At 36.0% G+C, this 19,591-nt stretch overlaps 1 protein-coding gene across 1 annotated transcript in view; it reads left to right on the forward strand.

The window, feature by feature from the left end:
- MS3_00010333 (uncharacterized protein) overlaps positions 1-19,591 on the forward strand; it is a gene marked incomplete at both ends in the record, with an annotated part of 73,857 nt that overhangs the window by 40,664 nt on the left and 13,602 nt on the right. Inside the window, 8 exons of the mRNA XM_051218694.1 lie at positions 709-833; positions 2,309-2,541; positions 8,125-8,209; positions 9,817-10,297; positions 11,018-11,224; positions 12,104-12,409; positions 14,258-14,483; positions 18,435-18,443. Coding sequence (XP_051070849.1) covers positions 709-833; positions 2,309-2,541; positions 8,125-8,209; positions 9,817-10,297; positions 11,018-11,224; positions 12,104-12,409; positions 14,258-14,483; positions 18,435-18,443 — 1,672 coding nt within the window. The remainder of the gene's footprint in view (positions 1-708; positions 834-2,308; positions 2,542-8,124; positions 8,210-9,816; positions 10,298-11,017; positions 11,225-12,103; positions 12,410-14,257; positions 14,484-18,434; positions 18,444-19,591) is intronic.

The following is a 19,591-nucleotide window of genomic DNA, read 5'->3' on the forward strand; positions in this document are numbered from 1 at the left end:
AATGAACATTTTGCACATGAAGTATTGGAGTATGGTTTTTCTACTTTATCAAGTGACTCTGTAAATATAATCGGTTGTCCTCACCTGTGTTCTCCTTTAGTTCAGAGGGATAGGCGAATAGTAGATTCCATTGGAGTGATTTAACACCCAATCCAAAAAGCATTACTATTATTTTCTAGATTCACTATATAACCAGCTTTGATATGTTCTACAATTTAAAAGGGAATTCGTAAGTCCTAGGGGATTTACATTTTTATGTGTTATGGAAAGTTGTATTGTTTTCGTTCGTAAAGTCTCCGTATGCACATGAAGTAAAAGAATTGTAGTTGTTATGAGTTTTCTTACTACGACGTAGCTACCATGCTTAGTATTCTTGAACATTACTTCACTCGATAAGTCTTCGAATTAGAACACTGTTGAATAGGAACATAATTATATCCCATATAAACCAGGTTGGATAGAAGTAGAAATCACGATAAGAAAAACAGTGTATTCATAATTTTTACATAAGGAGATTCTTGAATCTTCTCTAAGTATCCGCTAGCAAGAGATGGCCAATCAGCGTGCTCCAACACAGTCCTGAACGGAATATACTTTAATCTAATCTATGTCCTGCTAACAGTAGTCCTTATTTTCCTTGAACTGGTGTGATTTTCTGCAGTGTTTGCGTAATTTCTAATACGTTTTTTTCTAATTTTGCACATGTAGTTTGGGAATACATGCGTTTCAAATGAGTTTAGCGTATCAACATTTACCGTACTTTCCTCGTATTTTGGAACTGTTATTACATGAAGTCTTGGAGGTTGAAGCTGCCTCCAAAATTCCAACGCCAGGTAGAAAATTCAAATACAACATCTGTCTTTCATCATTTTACTGTTTATTTGCACCTACAATTTGAAGGCTTTTTAATTTTATTGATAATTGTCAAAGGAGAAGTACCACGAATTTATTTGATCTATATAATACCTCATCGTAATATATTATATACTACTGTTCTCAACGCCTTGCAATTCTATATTATTTCTACTAGTGTTTTCGTAAGAAGGAAGGATGTATGTGAAAGTTATCAGTTGAACCGTGAAAGTTTCACCTTTTATGCTTTTCATACCAAACACTGTTTACGAAAACCAGTTAAACGTTTCATGACTTTGCACTCATTTTTTCGATTCTGCTATTCCTCTAAATTCGTTTTGTTTTATTATGAACAAAAACAGTTTTTGTTTTGTATGATTGAAGTCACTGATAGCACTCAGCAAATATATGATTGTCTATTAACGATTGCTTATACTCGTAAAATTTGTCTCAGAATTTGAATAAATAGCATCTTGTAAGTGACACGGAATAAAATCACTGCTTTTAATTGTGGTTTACAAAACGTTAGTTTCATGTGAAAGAACTATTGAATAATATCAGAAATAAAGTTCTAGATGAAAACGATATGTCGATCAAAACCTGCGTATACACTGCTAGTTGAAATTCATTTCGTGTCATGAATTATGGTATGTTGGTTGGTTGTTCAATAATGATATTTCGTACATTACCTAATCGAGTATGGTTTCTGTGATATATATATATATATAATTTTCCTTTCTCACTGGTTTTTGGATATCGTTACTTTAACTCAGGTGTTAATTGTTCAAGTATTTATTCCGTATGATAGTATTGAGCATTGGTCACATCTCTGGCTGAACAATTTATATGTTAACTTACCATGTTTTATCTCTAAGTTATTTGTTTGCTTCAGTGGGTTATCAGGAAATAGTCCATACATTTGTAAAATACAATGAACCACAAGTGTGCACTAAAACTCGAGAAATACATTTTGGGAACTGCGAACGAACCCGTACTTATATCACATTTAAATACATAATATTTGGATAACAAGCAGTCCTACACACTTCAGCACTCATACATGGTATTCTTATGATCTGGTTTTATTATAATTTACCTTATTTCATCTTTGTATACATAAAATTCATATCTCAGAGTTATTATATTGGTCCTTTCGACCTTGAAAATGACCTTCTGATGTGTTGCGCTGCTGAAAACATTAGTACGACGGTTTGTTGTGTTATTTTTCTCAGCCATCCTGTTCTTTAATCCTTCGTGCTCGGAATTATAAATACTTTAATGTTTTCGCCTTTATATTTCACATACATTCTGATGTTTACTCAAGAGAATCCCTTTGAATAACTTCATTGTTATTCACTTGATTTTATGACACTACCGAATATGTTTTAGTAAGTTTTTTAATGAATATGTTCATTGTTTCGAATAATATTTTAGTAATTTCCTGTTACCGTTTTAGATCCATTACTACCGCAAGTTGTATCATTTATTCAAGAATTCTCCGATTTTCTGGAGATTTTGGCCCATTGTTCTCGTAAAACCGATGTCACTTGGTGGCCTCATTTATTCATTACCATCGGAAGGAAACCAAAAGATCTATTTGAACTGTGTTTGGAAAATAATAAACTGGAAACAGCTGCTTCTTTTTTAATTCTTCTTCAAACATCGGAACCTCTTTCTGTTAGTTGGGAGGTAATGTTGTCACAAACTATTTCGTCCGCTTCTACTTATCTTATATGTTGTAACCATAACTCTGCAACACATTCTTTATACCAGTTTGTTATTTCATTTAACGTTTAATTGTTAACTTTATTCCATACATTTCTAAATATCGATTTTCGCAAAGCATTGGTTTTATTTTCTCACAATGGTTCGTTCCGTATAAGTATCGAATTATTCGTACGAAAGGGAAATGACTATCATTCGTAAAAGTCTGTTTTTTCTCGTTGATATTCAGAGTTGAACTCTGATCAACCTTTATTCATACCACCAAGGGAGGTCTCAATATTGCCTGTGGTTACAAGTTTTATATTTTTTTTAGATTACACATAACAGTGGAATCCAGAACACACATTTCGTTCTACTTGAGGTTCATTGGCTATGGGTACCTGCATCCTAGTGTTAGTGTGCAAATTGATATCGATATAGATCTAGCTGAGGTGTCCTGCAATATGAAAACATATTAAAACCAAAAACTTTCTGAACTTCGAGACTAAACATAGTTTCTTCTTACTAATTTTACAATACATAATATTGCTAATTTGATGTACCTTACTTACTTACTTACTTACTTACTTACTTACTTACTTACTTACTTACTTACTTACTTACTTACTTACTTACTTACTTACTTACTTACTTACTTTACTTACTTACTTACTTACTTACTTACTTACTTACTCACTTCACTTACTTACTTACTTCTCACTACTCACTACTCACTTCACTTCACTTACTACTTACTCACTTACTTCACTCACTTCACTTTACTTACACTTACTTACTTCACTTACTTACTTACTTACTTACTTACTTACTTACTTACTTACTTACTCACTTACTTCACTTACTTACTTACTTACTTACTTACTTACTTACTTACTTACTTACTACTTACTCTACTCACTTACTTACTTACTTTACTTACTTACTTACTTACTACTACTTCACTTACTTACTTACTTACTTACTTACTTACTTACTTACTTACTTACTTACTTACTTACTTACTTACTTACTTACTTACTTACTTACTTACTTACTTACTTACTTACTTACTTACTTACTTACTTACTTACTTACTTACTTACTTACTTACTTACTTACTTACTTACTTACTTACTTACTTACTTACTTACTTACTTACTTACTTACTTACTTACTTACTTACTTACTTACTTACTTACTTACTTACACCTGTTACTCCCAATGGAGGATAAGCCGCCGACCAGCATTCTCCAATCCACTCCGTCCTGAGAATTCCTTTCGAGTTCTATCCAATTTTTGTTCATTTTTCTCATTTCTGTCTTCATTTCTCGGAGTAATGTGTTCTTTGGACTTCCTCTTCTCCTCCGTCCATGAGGATTCCGTGTGAGGGCTTGTCTTGTGACGCAGTTGGGTGCTTTCCTCAATGTTTGTCATATCCACTTCCAACGCTTCTTCCTGATTTCTTCCTCCGCTGGGATCTGGCTTCTTCTCTCCCACAGTACGTTGTTGCTAATAGTGTCCGGCCAATGGATCTGAAGTATTTTGCGTAGACAATTATTAACAAACACCTGCATCTTCTGGATGATGGCTTTCGTAGTTCTCCAGGTTTCTGCCCCATACAGTATATCTGTCTTGACATTTGTATTGAAAATCCTGACCTTGGTGTTGGTTGACAGTTGCTTTGAGTTCCAGATGTTTTTCAGATGTAAATATGCTGCTCTTGCTTTACCGATCTGCACTTTCACATCTGCACCAGATCCACCATGTTCATCAATGATGCTGCCGAGATATGTAAAGATTTTTACATCTTCCAAATCTTCTCCGTCAATTTTGATTGGATTTTTGCATGCTGTGTTGTATCGGAGAATCTTGCTTTTCCCTTTGTGTATATTGAGACCTACTGCTGCTGAGGCTGCTGCCACACTGTTTGTAGGGAGAAATTTCCTACAGGTTTAATTCTGAGCTATTCTCTAGACCGTCGAATACAGAGTCTTGGTTTGGCCAAAGTCAGAACAAGCAAGCTATTTGGCTAGATAGACTTTATCTGTTTCCAAAACATAAATTAACATCGTTAGTGTACAAACAAACTGTACGGTCTATTAATACAGGGAAAAAACAGACAAATAACATACTGAAGAGTAGCCAGAGAATAGGAAGAATGAGTCAACAAGCAAATATTGTTTTACAATGAACATTAAACTGTGATTGGTTAATAAAGAGATACAGTCGTACAAGGTCAAAAGGAGTTAATGTGGTGGTGGGCGTTTCCCTTTATTATTGGTGGGTTAGTCTATCGATCACATTTTACACTGTTCGTCTTCTTCTGCATTTGTTGTTGCGTTTGGGATAGAAAGGCCAGATCATCTGCGAAGTCTAGATCGTCCAACTGCATCCTAGATGTCCATTGTATCCCGCGCTTCCCTTCAGATGTTGACGTCTTCATGATCCAGTCGATCACCAGGAGAAAGAGAAAGGCTGAGAGTAAGCAACCTTGCCTAACACCGGTCTTCACTTTGAACGACTTTGTCAACTGTCCTGCATGCACGATTTTGCAGTGTAATCCATCATATGAGTTCTGTATGATATTGACTATCTTCTGAGGCACGCCGTAGTGTCGAAGAAGTTTCCATAGTGTTGTTCTGTCCACGCTATCAAATGCCTTTTCGTAGTCAATGAAGTTGATGTAGAGTGATGATTTCCATTCAGTTGATTGTTCCACAATGATCCGTAGAGTTGCGATTTGGTCTGTACACGATTTACCCTTACGGAATCCTGCCTGTTGATCACGAAGTTGGGAGTCTACGCAGTCCTTCATCCTGTTTAACAATACCCTGTTGAAGACTTTTCCCGGTGTTGAGAGAAGAGTGATGCCCCTGTAGTTATCACACTTGCTGAGATCGCCTTTCTTTGGTATTTTGTTCAGGTGTCCTTCTTTCCAGTTTGTTGGTACTTGTTCCTCATCCCAAATCTTATTGAAGAGAATGTGGAGTATCCTTGCAGTTGCCGCTACGTCTGCTTTCAGTGCCTCTGCTGGAATGTTGTCCGGTCCTGCTGCTTTGCCACTCTTGATTTGTCTGATGGCCATGCTGATTTCTCCAATTGTTGGTGGGCCAACATTGATTGGGAGGTCCGTGGGTGCTGCTTCGATGTTGGGTGGGTTCAGTGGAGCTGGTCGATTCAAGAGTTCTTTGGAGTGTTCTACCCATCTGTTTTGTTGCTCTTCAATGTTGGTGATTACCTTGCCTTCCTTGCTTTTCACTGGTCGTTCTGGTTTGCGGCGATTTCCAGAGAGTTTCTTTGTCGTGTCGTACAATTGTCTCATGTTTCCTTCTCTTGCAGCCTTTTCCGCCGTCGTTGCTAAATCTTCCACATATTTACGTTTGTCAGTTCTGATGTTCCTCTTCACTTGTTTGTTTACTTCTGTGTATTCAGCTTGTGCCTTGGCGTTTTCTGCTCTTGTTCGACTGGTATTGATTGCTGCTTTCTTGTTCCTCCTTTCTTGAATCTTATCCAGTGTATCAACAGTGATCCATTCCTTGTGGTGGTGCTTCTTGTGACCCAGAACCTCATGACATGTTGAAGTGATTGCGTCCTTGATCCTCTTCCAGTTGCTCTCCACAGTAGTTCGTTTTCCATTGAGTAGATCATGAAAGGCCTGGAACTTGTTGCTGAGGACTATCTTGAATTTGTTGAGTTTGTTAGTATCCTGGAGAAAGGCCGTATTGAACTTTTGTGATACTGTCTGCCCCGTTGTCCAGTGCTTCTTGAGTTTCAATTTCATCTTGGAGACCAGTAAGTGATGATCTGATGCTATATCAGCTCCTCTCTTGGTTCTCACGTCCTCTATAGTCCTCCTGAACGTTTTATTGATGCAAATATGGTCGATTTGGTTTTGTGTACAGTGATCCGGTGAAGTCCATGTGGTTTTGTGTATGCGTTTATGTGGGAATATGGTGCCGCCTATGACCAGCTTATTGAAGGCACATAGATTTGCAAATCTCTCACCATTTTCGTTTCTTTCTCCCAGTCCGTGTCATCCCATGATGTCTTCATATCCAGTATTGTCTGTTCCAACCTTGTCATTGAAATCTCCCATCAGAATGGTCAGGTCCTTTGTTGGGCACTTCTCGACTATTGACTGCAACCTATTGTAGAATTGATCTTTAGCGTCTTCATTGTAGTCGTTGGTAGGCGCATAGCATTGGATGATGTTCATTGAAATGCCCTCTTTCTCTGTTTTAAACGAGGCTTTGATGATCCTTGGTCCATGAGATTCCCATCCTATAAGCGCATTTTGTGCTTGTTTGAACAGCATCAACGCAACTCCTTGTGTATGTGGAGCATTTTCTTCTTCATGGCCGAAGTATAACAGAAGCTCCCCTGAAGCTAGTCGTTGTTGTCCAACTTGTGTCCAATGTGTTTCACTGATCCCAAGCACCTCTAGGTTGTATCTTCTCATTTCTGCAGCAATTTGGAAGGCTCTCCCGGTGTCCCACATTGTAGGAACATTCCATGTACCTAAATAAATGGTCGCTCTGGTTGTCAGAAGGGGCATCGGCCTCGTAGCTTCCGAAGGAATTCGGCTTTCATCATGAGGCGTCATAGTTCTTCTAAATGAAGACCTTCTGACTCCCAGGGCAGAGTTTAAAAGGTTTGAATAATTTTTTCTGGTTAGCGTTTTTTTTAGCGAGTTAGTTTTCTACGGGATGGGGACGCTAACCCCATGCCCAAACCTCCTCCTTTATCCAGGCTTGGGACTGGCAGTACCACCGGAGGGACTTCAGGCGGAGTTTGATGTACCTAGTGATATATATATATATATATATATATATATATATATATACCTGTATGCTTGAATTCCTTTCCACATTCAAAACATAAGTTGTTAGTTATGTAGCGAATATGAAGTATTTAATCATTTCTGATTATATCATCTATTAATTTTCTGGTGTATATCTTTCTCACTCAATCATAACGTTTGGTACCGTTTTTAAATTTTTTTGAATAAGTTACATTTAGAAGTACTGTAGAATTTCAAAGATGAAAATGTAACTATTTACAATTGTGCTGAGAAATACTGGTTTATAAAATTTATATTGACTCAACCAGAATTAACGAAATGAGAAAATCGATTAGTGCTAACCTAAAATATCCCAAAGTACAGATGCGTCCCATTAGCTTATTGATTTCCTTAAATGTAGAAACGTACATATGAATGAATGTTTATGCATATAATTCGGGAGCTCAATAAATTTTTTCCTTTGACTCATGTGTCTTCTCTCACGTTGAGGGCGTAGCACTTTTTGTATCCGTATCAGATCTCGAACACAACGCATCATAACAACAAACAATCGATTATTTCCCTCAAGAATTCTTAAATGTAAATGACTTGATAAAGTTATGAAAATGGGTTCTCAATTGGAAGCATTATTCGTATTTATTGAGATTAACTGTTCAGTATCTCAAAAATGTTGGTTTTTTATTTAGGTTTGTTGAGTTATTTTCTAATTAACGTACTGAAAATTTTGCTTCAGTTTCACAGCTTTCCACATTTTCTCACTGTTGTAGTGCGCATTAACCTTGTTTCGAGCATCGCTTCAATCTATGAATTGGAATCTCATTCGTGATCTGTTACGCTTTCTGTGTGCTATTGGTAAGTAAATGTGATTTGAAAATTCTACTATCGCAACTTTAGAGTGATTATAAGCGGCTAAACGAAAGATTGTTATAAATGATCTTTCGGAATTTACTGTATTACCACGGTAAAATAACAGTATATTTTGCTACTGTTCTTATTCTTAAACAACAAATCTCTTAAAAACTCCAATTTTGTATGTCTAGTATTATCAACGTCTTTTTAGCTAGTCGCTCCATTTTCCTGTAGCACCAACTTGCTTTACACAAATTAGATTTTTAGAATTAAACATTTCTTAACGTCATATGTACCATTCATCTATTAAAGTGAAAAACGTTTCAATTTTTGTCATACCTCATTTATCCTGTGTCATACAGTTGTTACAAATGTCCTGACAATTTACCAGCTAGTCGTCATTGCGTATTGAATTTCCCGCTGGAACCCAGTAGTTGTTGTCAGAAATCTGAGTGGTTCATTTAAGGCCTTCCAAGTACTTTTCTTCTTATGCAAGCCGTTTTCTTTGCCACCCATACTATGTTTTGCCTAGCAGGTTTCAACTTGAAATAAGCGTATGTTTTTATTCAAGTCGGACTTCCATCTATTTTGGTGGTTATAGTTGTGCTTTTTATCGCTGCATATTTTCGTTTTCTCGTTCAAAATTCCATGTACCGGTTTAATTACTGTTAATTGTATGGAGTTTCAACTAGACATTTGTGCGCAAAAAAGTCTTCGATATCGACACCAACATAGCAGCACCTACCTCCGCTTAATAGTTCAAAGCTTCTCTTAGATTTCAGAAGAATATCGATCACACGAATCTTTCTGATGCTTTAATTCACTCAAAATCATGTTTTAATTCAAACTGTCGTGTATAATCAGATCAGACAAGTCTTCAAAATTATCTTCTTGTAAGAAAAAAAATTATCGTATAAATGTTATCAAGTTTCTCAGTCCTATACCGTAGGGAGATTGCAATTATGTCACCTAAACCATTATTCTCTTCATGTGTATAGTAATTTTTGAATCTTTTTTATTAATACACGGATAAAATATCACTAGTTTTTAGATGATGTAAAGAAAACGTGAATGTGACTTAATTTCATCCATATAGAAACTCTATTCGGACTTATATCCCACTCCAATTTCCCAACTATCCAAATAATATTACTATTAATCTTCTTGTTTTAGGTTTTTCGTTGTTTAATTAGGTATTTCGATTGAATGTACTCATGTCTTTTTATTAAAAACATACGACCCATCCTAAAACTGATTACGGTAAAAATTCAAGTTGAACCACAACATTGGTAGATTTATTTATCCCCTCATTCTTCAGAAAATGATGAATCTATCACAATAAGATTCACGAAGGAAAAAATATCATGGAAGCTAAGATGGGCGAAAGCGTTTTCGCGCATGAAGATTAGTGGAAATTGATCGTCGTTGAAACGCTTCTTTAATTATATTTGAATACTGTCCAGTAAAATGTGTATTGGACAGTTTTATTGCATATTTTTACTGGGGATTCCTTACTGTAATTAAGTATGTAGTACTAACTTAAGTATTTGGTATAAATATCTAATCCTTTATATATATATGCGAATATACTTTTATTTTTACCTGTCCAGATCTAACTGAATATAGTTCAAGTGATGAGCATAGTAGAAAAAAAGACTTTAACAAATCCCACAATATGTACTTCAACCCATGTAATCATTTAAAAAATTTATCTAATCTTGATAATGATCATATGCAGTTAAAAGCCGGTCCTGAGAAATCTATCAACAAGGTCGTCTGGTATGGTGGAATGTCAAAGTATCGACCTACAAGAGTTCCTATCGAATTACTGGACTTAGGAAATGACCAAATCAAAGATTTGTGTAATAGAATCGAGATATCGTCTGACTCGTCAGTAACTCATATCCAAAAACCATCTTCCACTCTTCGAAATCAGCTTGAACAGCTCTTGTTTAGGGTTGCTGTGGATTATTTTTCTCAAGGTTACCTTAAACGTGCATCCCAATTAGTTACAAATATTCCCGAAATTTTTAATGATGGTTTTAGTACTGGTCACACAAACGTATTGCAAATGTGGTTAAATAAAAATATGTAAGTTATCTGTGGTTAATTAATTCAAGTCATTTTGACATTCAGTGTTATCTTTAAATCGCATTATTTTCTATTCATTTTTTACGGTATCTATTCACGTGCTTTTTATCTTTATTTTCGTTTGCTGGTTTTATATTTTCTGAATTCTGAAAACTTGAGCAAATGTAATTTTATGTAAGATTCTCTCATGTTTGTCTGTTTTACAAATGCTTCTAACACTGGCAAAAAGTTCACCAAGTGAAATGAGTGTATAAGCTTTCGCTTGTCTTCGACAGCCTTCTGTATTTCATTTGTCTTTACTTCTCCATCTGTCTACTGTCTTTCCAATCATCTAAAAGAAAATCTCACTTTATTAAAAACTATAATGTTGAACGAATTGATTATGTTGGTAGTCAAGATCTTCTTACTATTCGTTTTCTTGATACTATTTGTCTCATAATTACAATTTTGTTATTCTTGTTAAGAATTTGATGAAAACTCAACGTGTTTTGTTCAAAATCAAGGTAATTTTATTGCTTGATTATATTTTTCTTGAAAAAGCTTGGACCAGATTGCCAGGCGAAACGTTGGATTTACCTCAAATTCTTTTGCTGGGATTTTACAAATACATTCTTCCTCTTTAATGTTTCACATTAACTAGGCGCCCAAATGTTGTGAAACTATTCGTTCGAATTTAGACGAAAGTTCTTATTCAAGGTTTATTTTGTCTCTTTATTATAGTCATAATATCCAACCCGAACCTAACTGGCCCCAGGTTTTCTTAAATTTGTTAAAAGAATTCAATTTAGTTGTGGTTGATTCTAACCTCAGTGGAGGAATATACAGTTGCTCGACTTCTCCTAATGAACCTTTGTTAAATTCGTCTATTATGGTACAAATTGATAATACATTTTCTGAATCTTCACCTTTTACCTTTGACTTCCGATCGTGAGTTTCGTGTTAACAAGCTTATTTGTATTTCTCTAACTAATATATTCACCTGTTTTTTAATTTTACTTTCAGTGGTTGTGTTTCCAATATGTGAACACTTAATAACTAGTATCATGTGAATATATTCATGAAAAATTATTTCATAGGGAACTAAGTGTAACATGCAGTGATATATGGACATATTCAACGCTAAACAAGAAACACATACAACCTAAACCTTACCAAGCTTCTAAAAATAGGACAAGCGAAGAATGTGAATCAATATTTCGCACACCAAAAAGACAACATTTGCTCATAATACACTTAGCGTTACTTGGTTAGTTATCAATAAGTCCTCAACAGTTTCGACAGTCATAATCCCAGATCAATAGTAATGGTAATAAATACTTTATAGTAACTAATCAGAGTTAAGAACTGAGTACATAAAAACTGTATGGATATTGTAGCAAATTGTACATAATAATAAACTGAATCAAATTGTGAACTAAATAGGATTAGAAGGATTTTTAGTACGAATAACGAAGGTAAATGGAAAATAATAAGTATATCACATGCTTGACAAGATTTTAATCCATGAAAATGCGACAAATATGATAGGGTAATAAATCAAGAGATGGTTACATAAGTACGGAAGCGATGTAAATAGATCGCTTGAATTTTGATGCGGTTAATGAATACCTTATGGGATCCTATTGGAATCAGTTTTGTTCAAGTAAAAGCTTCTGACGACTAGTCAGTATATCTTTTTATACAACTGTTTTTAACTGATGTACACTTTTATATATTCATAAGTAATCTGGCTAAAAAAATTTTGCTTAGAGCAGTCTTACTCCAGTGGGCTTGCGTAAAACATTTTTCTGTCTTTTTACTTTCTAGGACTTTTGATAAAGGGACTCTTTGTCAGTTACGATACCTGTTGAACCAGTTAACCTTAGCTCGTTCAAAAGAATGGATCTGCCTTATTAGTTTGCTTTGTCTAGATAGAGATGCTTTCTTACGGTCATTTAGTATGGCTTTCAACTGGACTATGTTTTCAGATTACTCTGAAATCCATCAGAATGTCTCTGCAACCGACCTTTGTTTAAAAGAGCTGATAACTGGTCTTTCAGAAATAAAACAGTGGTCACATGGCAAGATTCCTGCGTACTATTACTTTTTAGAGTCTTGTGAGCCTCACATGAAGTAAGTATATGGTTGTTCTTTTCTTTAACTTGGGACTAGTTCAAAAGTCAAGTTACTTTTGCTTTTACGGCTAATAGTGGGTTTTTGCCCATCAATGTGTACATTCTACTTCCTCCGTCACTTTTCTTCACCATGAACCCCTAAATCTGTGTAATTAAATAATTTTTTGATGAAGTTTTTTGTCATAGTATTAGTTTTATACAATACAGTACAATTTATGTTCACTTCCCTCAACCTTATACATCTAGATTCTTTCTAATAGTACCTATTAATAAATACGCAATTTTCATGATGTTTCTCATTTGACCAGTACATACACTTAAAGACGCCGTTTATCTGCTAGAGATATAAAAACGTGCATATCTGGGTCAGCTGACATTGTGCACAGTCAACCGATGGTTTGAAATACTCATGGAATATACCTTACTTATGCTGTCACGTCATTATATACAACATACTTGCTTCTCATTCCTTCGTTTTCATCGTTGATTACTCACAAATTCTGCTGTAAAACTCCAAGACCATGTGTATTTTACCTTTTTGCTGATACTCCTTATTTAGCCATGTCATTTTGTGCTGTTTCAGTTTGGAACTTTTTTCTTGTAATTCCCGAAAATTTTGTATGCATCTTTTAAAATCAATATGTCCTTTCAAATAGTTAATAAGTTTAAAGATTTTCACTCGGATTTAGTATACTGTAATTTGTTATTTCACGTTTACCATTCACTGTGTTATGACTTTAAGTTGGGTCGATTTTTACCCTGTGCTAATTGTTGTGTCCTTGACTGGAAAAATTAGAGAGCAGCGTATTTATCGATCGATTCAATGACACGTAAACACGTACGGACGGCCTAGAGTCTCGATTGGTCCCACTTCCCCGTCTAGCCCAGTCAGTTGAGTCCAGAACACAAGTCACAACCTCTGAGATATGAATCATTGTATTTCAGACATACTCTATTTATATACTAACCAAACATACCACATCGTACCGTAAAAATAGAAAACAACATTTGTACAATATTTAACGGATGAAATAAATAATGGCCAATAGGAAATGTCCATTTAACGTCCAAGGACATCACTAGGTTTAACATGATAATGATTGGCACATTATTCTGCATCCATAACACACTGACTATCGTTTGCGACGATTTCTGCTACTTTTTACATTGATTAAGTGCTTCTTTTTTCCCCTATTATTATTTGATGACCACGTTTCGTAGTTGCCATTTGTATCTTTTAAAACGTTGTGTTTAAATAATACGTTTAAAGTACCTGATTGGTATTCGAAATTTGTCCGCTTTCTATTTGTATTAAATCCGTACTTTCTTTCACCTTTATCTTCAGCTCTAGTATTCCTTCTGATATATCTTTCCATTGAGTTTTTCCACATCATGTTCTTAGTGTTTAGTTCTGACTTTTAATTGCCACTACGACTGTCTCAACTCCCTTACGATTCACAATATTAATTTCATCTTACTTCACTGACATGGTATGCTAACTTGGGCTAGCTCATAATTCTACTTGTATTTATGTTGATTATGATGGACTAACTTCTGGCGGTGTGCAACGTTTTAATATAATGCTATTAATCGCCTATATATTTCATAAGCATGTGGTAATAGGTATCACATAATTTTATAACCTGTCGGAATATCGTATAGCTGTTCTATGCAAATCAATTTTCTTATGATTTTTTTAAATTTTATTATTAACTACAGAAATCCACTAACAATGATATAATTAAAGTTCGCATTATTTGGTTTCAGAGGCCCACATCTTAATATGTAGTAAGCAGTTCCTTATTACTATTTGCAGTATATTAAACAACTATATCTTTGCTTCTAGGGTGATTTTAGAAAAGGTGTATCAAATTTCTGATGAGAAAAAGAAGGTACCAATGGCATCAACATTTTCCGGCAACACTTTGATTGAAGATGATATCGTAAATGAAATTCAGAAAAAGCAAATGATGGAATTAAAGAGTTCATCCGTATCATCTATAACAGATACATACCAATATTCAAAAGCGTGTCAATTAAACTTGGGACAGGACTGTCTTATCTCACTAAAAGTAAGGCAGTTTTATATCGTTTTCCTTTTTACTAGTAGTTATCAATTTTCTTATTTATTTTTATTATTTGTTCAAACACATAAATATTGGTACAAGGGGGCACCAGATATATATGCGCCACACAAAACAATGAGAATGGGAAGAGAAAAAGAAGGTAAGGTGCATATAAGAGAAAAAACAATAACGACCACAGATTAGTGTGTGTTACTGTAATAATAATAATGGTGAAAACGGAAAGGTGCAACCAGAAGAATTCTTTCAGTTAAGGAAGTTACAACCACATTTTTATGAAGAGAGTAAAAAGAGGTTACAGCAGGATCGCCAATGGCTTCTATTCTGAGCCATATCTGATAACGTCTCTAGCCACTGTGTTGCACCATCTCTCGGACCCCAACCAGAGAGTCGTGAAGGACCAACAGAAGCCAGCCCTTCTCAGCTTTCTTTCATACCACGACACCATGTCATACACTGACCACCTCTCCGCTTCTTCCAACCAGTTCCAGAGTCGGCAAATGATGCACGACGTGGAATTCTCTGGGACGACATTCGTAGAACATTTCCAAGCCACCGAAGTCGATGGTGCAGATTGCATGGCTTGGGCATTATCGCACAGTAGGACAATATCATCCGCATACTCAAGGTCGATAAGTCTTTCTCCAGGCAACAGATCCACACCACCATTACTTACATCCGTCAGAGCTGTTTCCAGAATGTCATCGAAGGCAAAGTTGAGGAGGAATGGTGAGATTGGGCAACCCTGTTGACACGGTGAGTCCATCCAGGGGAGTTGGAAAACCCTGATTCCAAACCAATGGTGCACATGAGCTCCAGTGTCCTGAAGGAACAAATGGCGTATGAACCAACTGTTGGTCACCGGCTATCATGGGACTGCATCTCCTTACGATGCTCGACTACCTTGTGGGTCAGACCTTTAGGTCAAAGGCTCGGGGTGTGGCCTCCTAAGAAAACCACTTGCTTCGGTCTGGGCACCCGGGCAGTATCACAGCCCACACACAAATAGAATGAAATGACGATGTCTACTGAAAGTACTATCAACCTTCTCTCTTCCTCTGAGTGTTATTATAAGATAGTAAATGGTACTTCATATGTTGTAATTACATCTGTATGTTAGTTGAAACTCTCGATTTGACTCGTTTACCGAGAATAAGATCATGTACTTCGCGTTTACCACATTTTGTGTTATACTACCGATTTTCCAAAATCGAATTAGACTACATGAGGTTTTGACCTGAAATCCAGTCATTGAATGTCACGTGTTTTCACCACTAATCTGTCTACTAAATCCTTTTATTGCCATAAGCAAAGTTTTCATTTTTTGCAGCACCTTCATATAAATACTTCCCATTTATTTTATACTGTCAAAAATAATGTGCATATCTTAGATAAAGTTAATATACTGAGGAATATTTATTATTACTATCGCATTAACGAAAACATGAATTATGATAACTTCCGAGTACAAAAAAAAGTAAGGTTTCGTTTTAAATAACCTAATAACATAACGTTGCGTGCCTATTCTTATCGTGTAGGCTTCAACTTAATAACTGTTATGACGTTAACCCACCGACAATGCAGGACAGTTTTAGACGAAATGCGTTAGGAACAGCTTATTTGTATTGTTTATTTCAAACGACACGAATAGCAAGCGGAACAATGAATATTGTTTAGTAAGCATATATATATATATATATATATATATATATATATATATATATATATATATATATATATATATATATATAGGTGAATTATTATAGGCTTAAATAACAGTCTGTCCACTAATTCGCTTAATCCATAGACAGTTCATTTGAACATGTACAAACGTGTGTGTTAGTAAAGCCACTGTAATAATATCTGTTCTTTCTATGTCTTCTAAAGTTTATTTCGTTTGTTATGTTGCAGAAATTAGCTTTTTTGGATACCTAGAGATAATAGGTTATAGGAACTTTTCTGGCTGGTCTATTAGATTTTGAACTTCGTGAGTCTATTTGCTTAATATGCAATTAGAAATGAACTGACACTAAACTAATTCACATTCCTTAGTCTACAGTGTGTGCTGAATATAAACTGTTTTCCTACTATTTGTTTTGTTTTTATCATGCCCTTCAGTGTTTAATCTTATTTCTCTTTGCTTCGCACACCCTTCGTTACATTCTGTACAATAGAGTAATAGACATTTAAAACATCAGTTTCTTAGTTTTATGTTTGATATTAAAGTCAGTCAGCTACAACGTAGGACCAGGCACATATGTGCATCGGTCCAGGTTGCCATACCGCATCAGCACAACAAGATGAACACCGGATTCATAGCAGTGATTAGGTCAGAGGTGGTAATATATAAGAGAAAGATTGCATATAGAGATATAGTACAAGAAGAAAGAATTGGTTCGTAGAAAGAAAGATATGAAGCGATTTTAATCTCTTAGTTTAAGGGAAGACAGGGAGTGTATACACCTACGCCATTGTGATCGATTCTGAGCCATGTCACCAAGAGTCTCCAACCATTGGTTACGATAGTCAAGCGGACCCCAACCAAGTAGTCTGCATCTACCAACATGGCTCAGACTAGAGGTTAGTGTCTTCAAGCACTGATGCCACGTTTTGGTTTGGCCGCCCCTAACTTTCTTCCAACCATCTCCAATACCGGATAGCATTGCAAGTCGTGGTAATCGGTGTTCAGGCATACGTAACACGTGGCCCAACCATCTCAGTCGATGAAGATTCATTACCTCATCAACTGATTTACCATCATTCCCTAATACCCTGCGTCTAACCTTACTATTACTTACCCGGTGATCCCAGCAGATGCCAGCAATATTTCTAAGGCATCTGTGGTCAAATACTAGTAGCTTACGGGTGTCTTCTACTCTTAATGGCCATGATTCGCTGCCGTAATTTAAAACAGAACGAACTGACGCGCAGTATACTCGTCTTTCCATTGATAGAAGAATGTCTCGCCTTCATCATATGTAACGTAAGTTCGCAAAAGCCAAACGAGCTTTCTGAATCCGTGATGAGACTTCGTCAGACACCTACCCAATAGGGCTGATCAGACTTCCAAGATAAGTGAAGTTGTTGACGCGTTCGACTACTTCACTCCCTATCATCAGTTCAGGTGTTGACGCAGACCAGTCCTGAAGCAACAACTTGCATTTAGAGGGAGAAAAGCGCATTCCAAACATTCTGGCATTGTTGCTTAGTGCTACCAAAAGACTCTGCATTTTATCGGCGTCTTCACCAAACAGGACTATATCATCTGCGTATTCTAAGTCGATAAGTGGACCTCCTGGTAGGAGATCAATACCCGAGAATTCAATCGAGAATGTTATTTCCATCAGTAGGTCTATGATGAAGTTAAACAGAAATGGAGAAAGTGGACAGCCTTGACGGACACCACTTGAGGTTGCAAAAGTAGATGACAGTTCGCCATAAGCTCTCATTCGATTGGTAGTGTTCGAGTAAAGAGCCTTCACAAGGTTTATGTACTTCTGGGGTACGCCTTTCAACGACAGTCACTGCCACAGAATCTCGCGGTCTACGGAGTCAAATGCTGCTTTTAAGTCGAGAAAAATCACCATTGTCGGACGCCGATAAGTATGCCTCTGTTCTAGAATCTGACGAATGGTGAATCTGTGGTCGATGCAGCCACGACCAGATCTGAAGCCAGCTTGGTTCTCTCGTGTTTGCAGTTATTAAAAGTATTCTCTGTTTCAAAACATAATACCAGCATTAAATCCGCGTCGGTGGTTGAAAAAATCATGAGTTAATATCTTATAACTGAATCATTTTTTATTCTTACAAATTTAGTGTCCGAATTATTATTGGGACTACATGTTGTTTGGAAAGTAGTTTAAGTCATATAGAATCTTTCATTATGAGTACTTATGCACTTAAATGTCCTTTTTCTGTTTGTTTGTTTTTCTTTTACAGGTAGCGAAAGTAAGTCCTAGTCTTTTGGATCTTACCTTGTCGTCTACAATGGATGAAGCAGTAGTTCTTAAAAATAACCCTGTTAACCGTTCAGTACTTTTGGATTCACACCACACATCCCTTAACAATTCTAGTTGTTCGACACCAATTATTCTTAGTAACGAAGCTGCCATTACTAAACATTGGACATCTAGTTATCCTGATCGCTGGAAGTCTGTAGACGATCCTGGCGCACTAGGGCGTCTTGTGGTTCTTAATCTCAATGAAACGGATAGTAGTAACAAAAATGAATATTTATTTGATGGAACAGCCGAAAATTTTGCGGTTGGCTCTTTACACACTGAACAACGAACCTGTTCTGTCATGTAGCTTTTTATGTACAACTTTCAAGAAATCAGAAGTCATGAATATGAGACAACTTTAATGTTGAAGAAAAAAGATGAATGTAAAATTGTATTTTCTTTATTCATTATATCAAAATTATTTGTCTGATAACACTGTGGTATTTTGGCAATCCATTTATCCTCAACATTTAAGGAAAATCTTAGTTTTCTTTTCAGTGCTTTAAATGTAAAAGGGATTTTTTGAAACAAGATTCAGTTAATCATACAGATTTTTAATTTGCAAATTAGTCTTGCTTATTCACTTATTAAAAATAATTACTTCCATTCAAAAATAGATTGAAGTGTTTTTGGATGAAGCAACTTCTGAAGTACATTGCAAAGTTAACAAGCCTACTTCATATAATAAACTGTACGAAGAGAGTGCAGAAGTTATAAGCTTTTTTAGAAAAGTAGTTTGACCAAAACTCTCGTTGGCGACATTAGATCCCCAGACTCACTTGGGAAAAGACCTAATTTTGTAATTTTATTTAGAGAATTTGAATTTCTTCGTTTTCGCGCCGGAAGCGCTCTTGTCACCTTCATGTCGTATCCCCCGCTGGGAAATGTCTTAGATGCTATTGGTCCGTTGCGTCTTTTAGTATGCTATTCGGTAACTCTTCCCAGGGACGGTTTTGTACTGTATGTATACGTTTTGAATTGTGTTTGTTGTTATCGCTTGTTTCTGGCTGCTTGCAGAATATACTTCCCCATTCCAAGCTTGAACTTCTCCCTCTAGTTAGCGGGGCTGGGACGCATCAATAGCTAGCTTACTGG

Source organism: Schistosoma haematobium, chromosome ZW (assembly GCF_000699445.3).
Source record: "Schistosoma haematobium chromosome ZW, whole genome shotgun sequence".
Taxonomy (NCBI): Eukaryota; Metazoa; Platyhelminthes; class Trematoda; order Strigeidida; family Schistosomatidae; genus Schistosoma; species Schistosoma haematobium.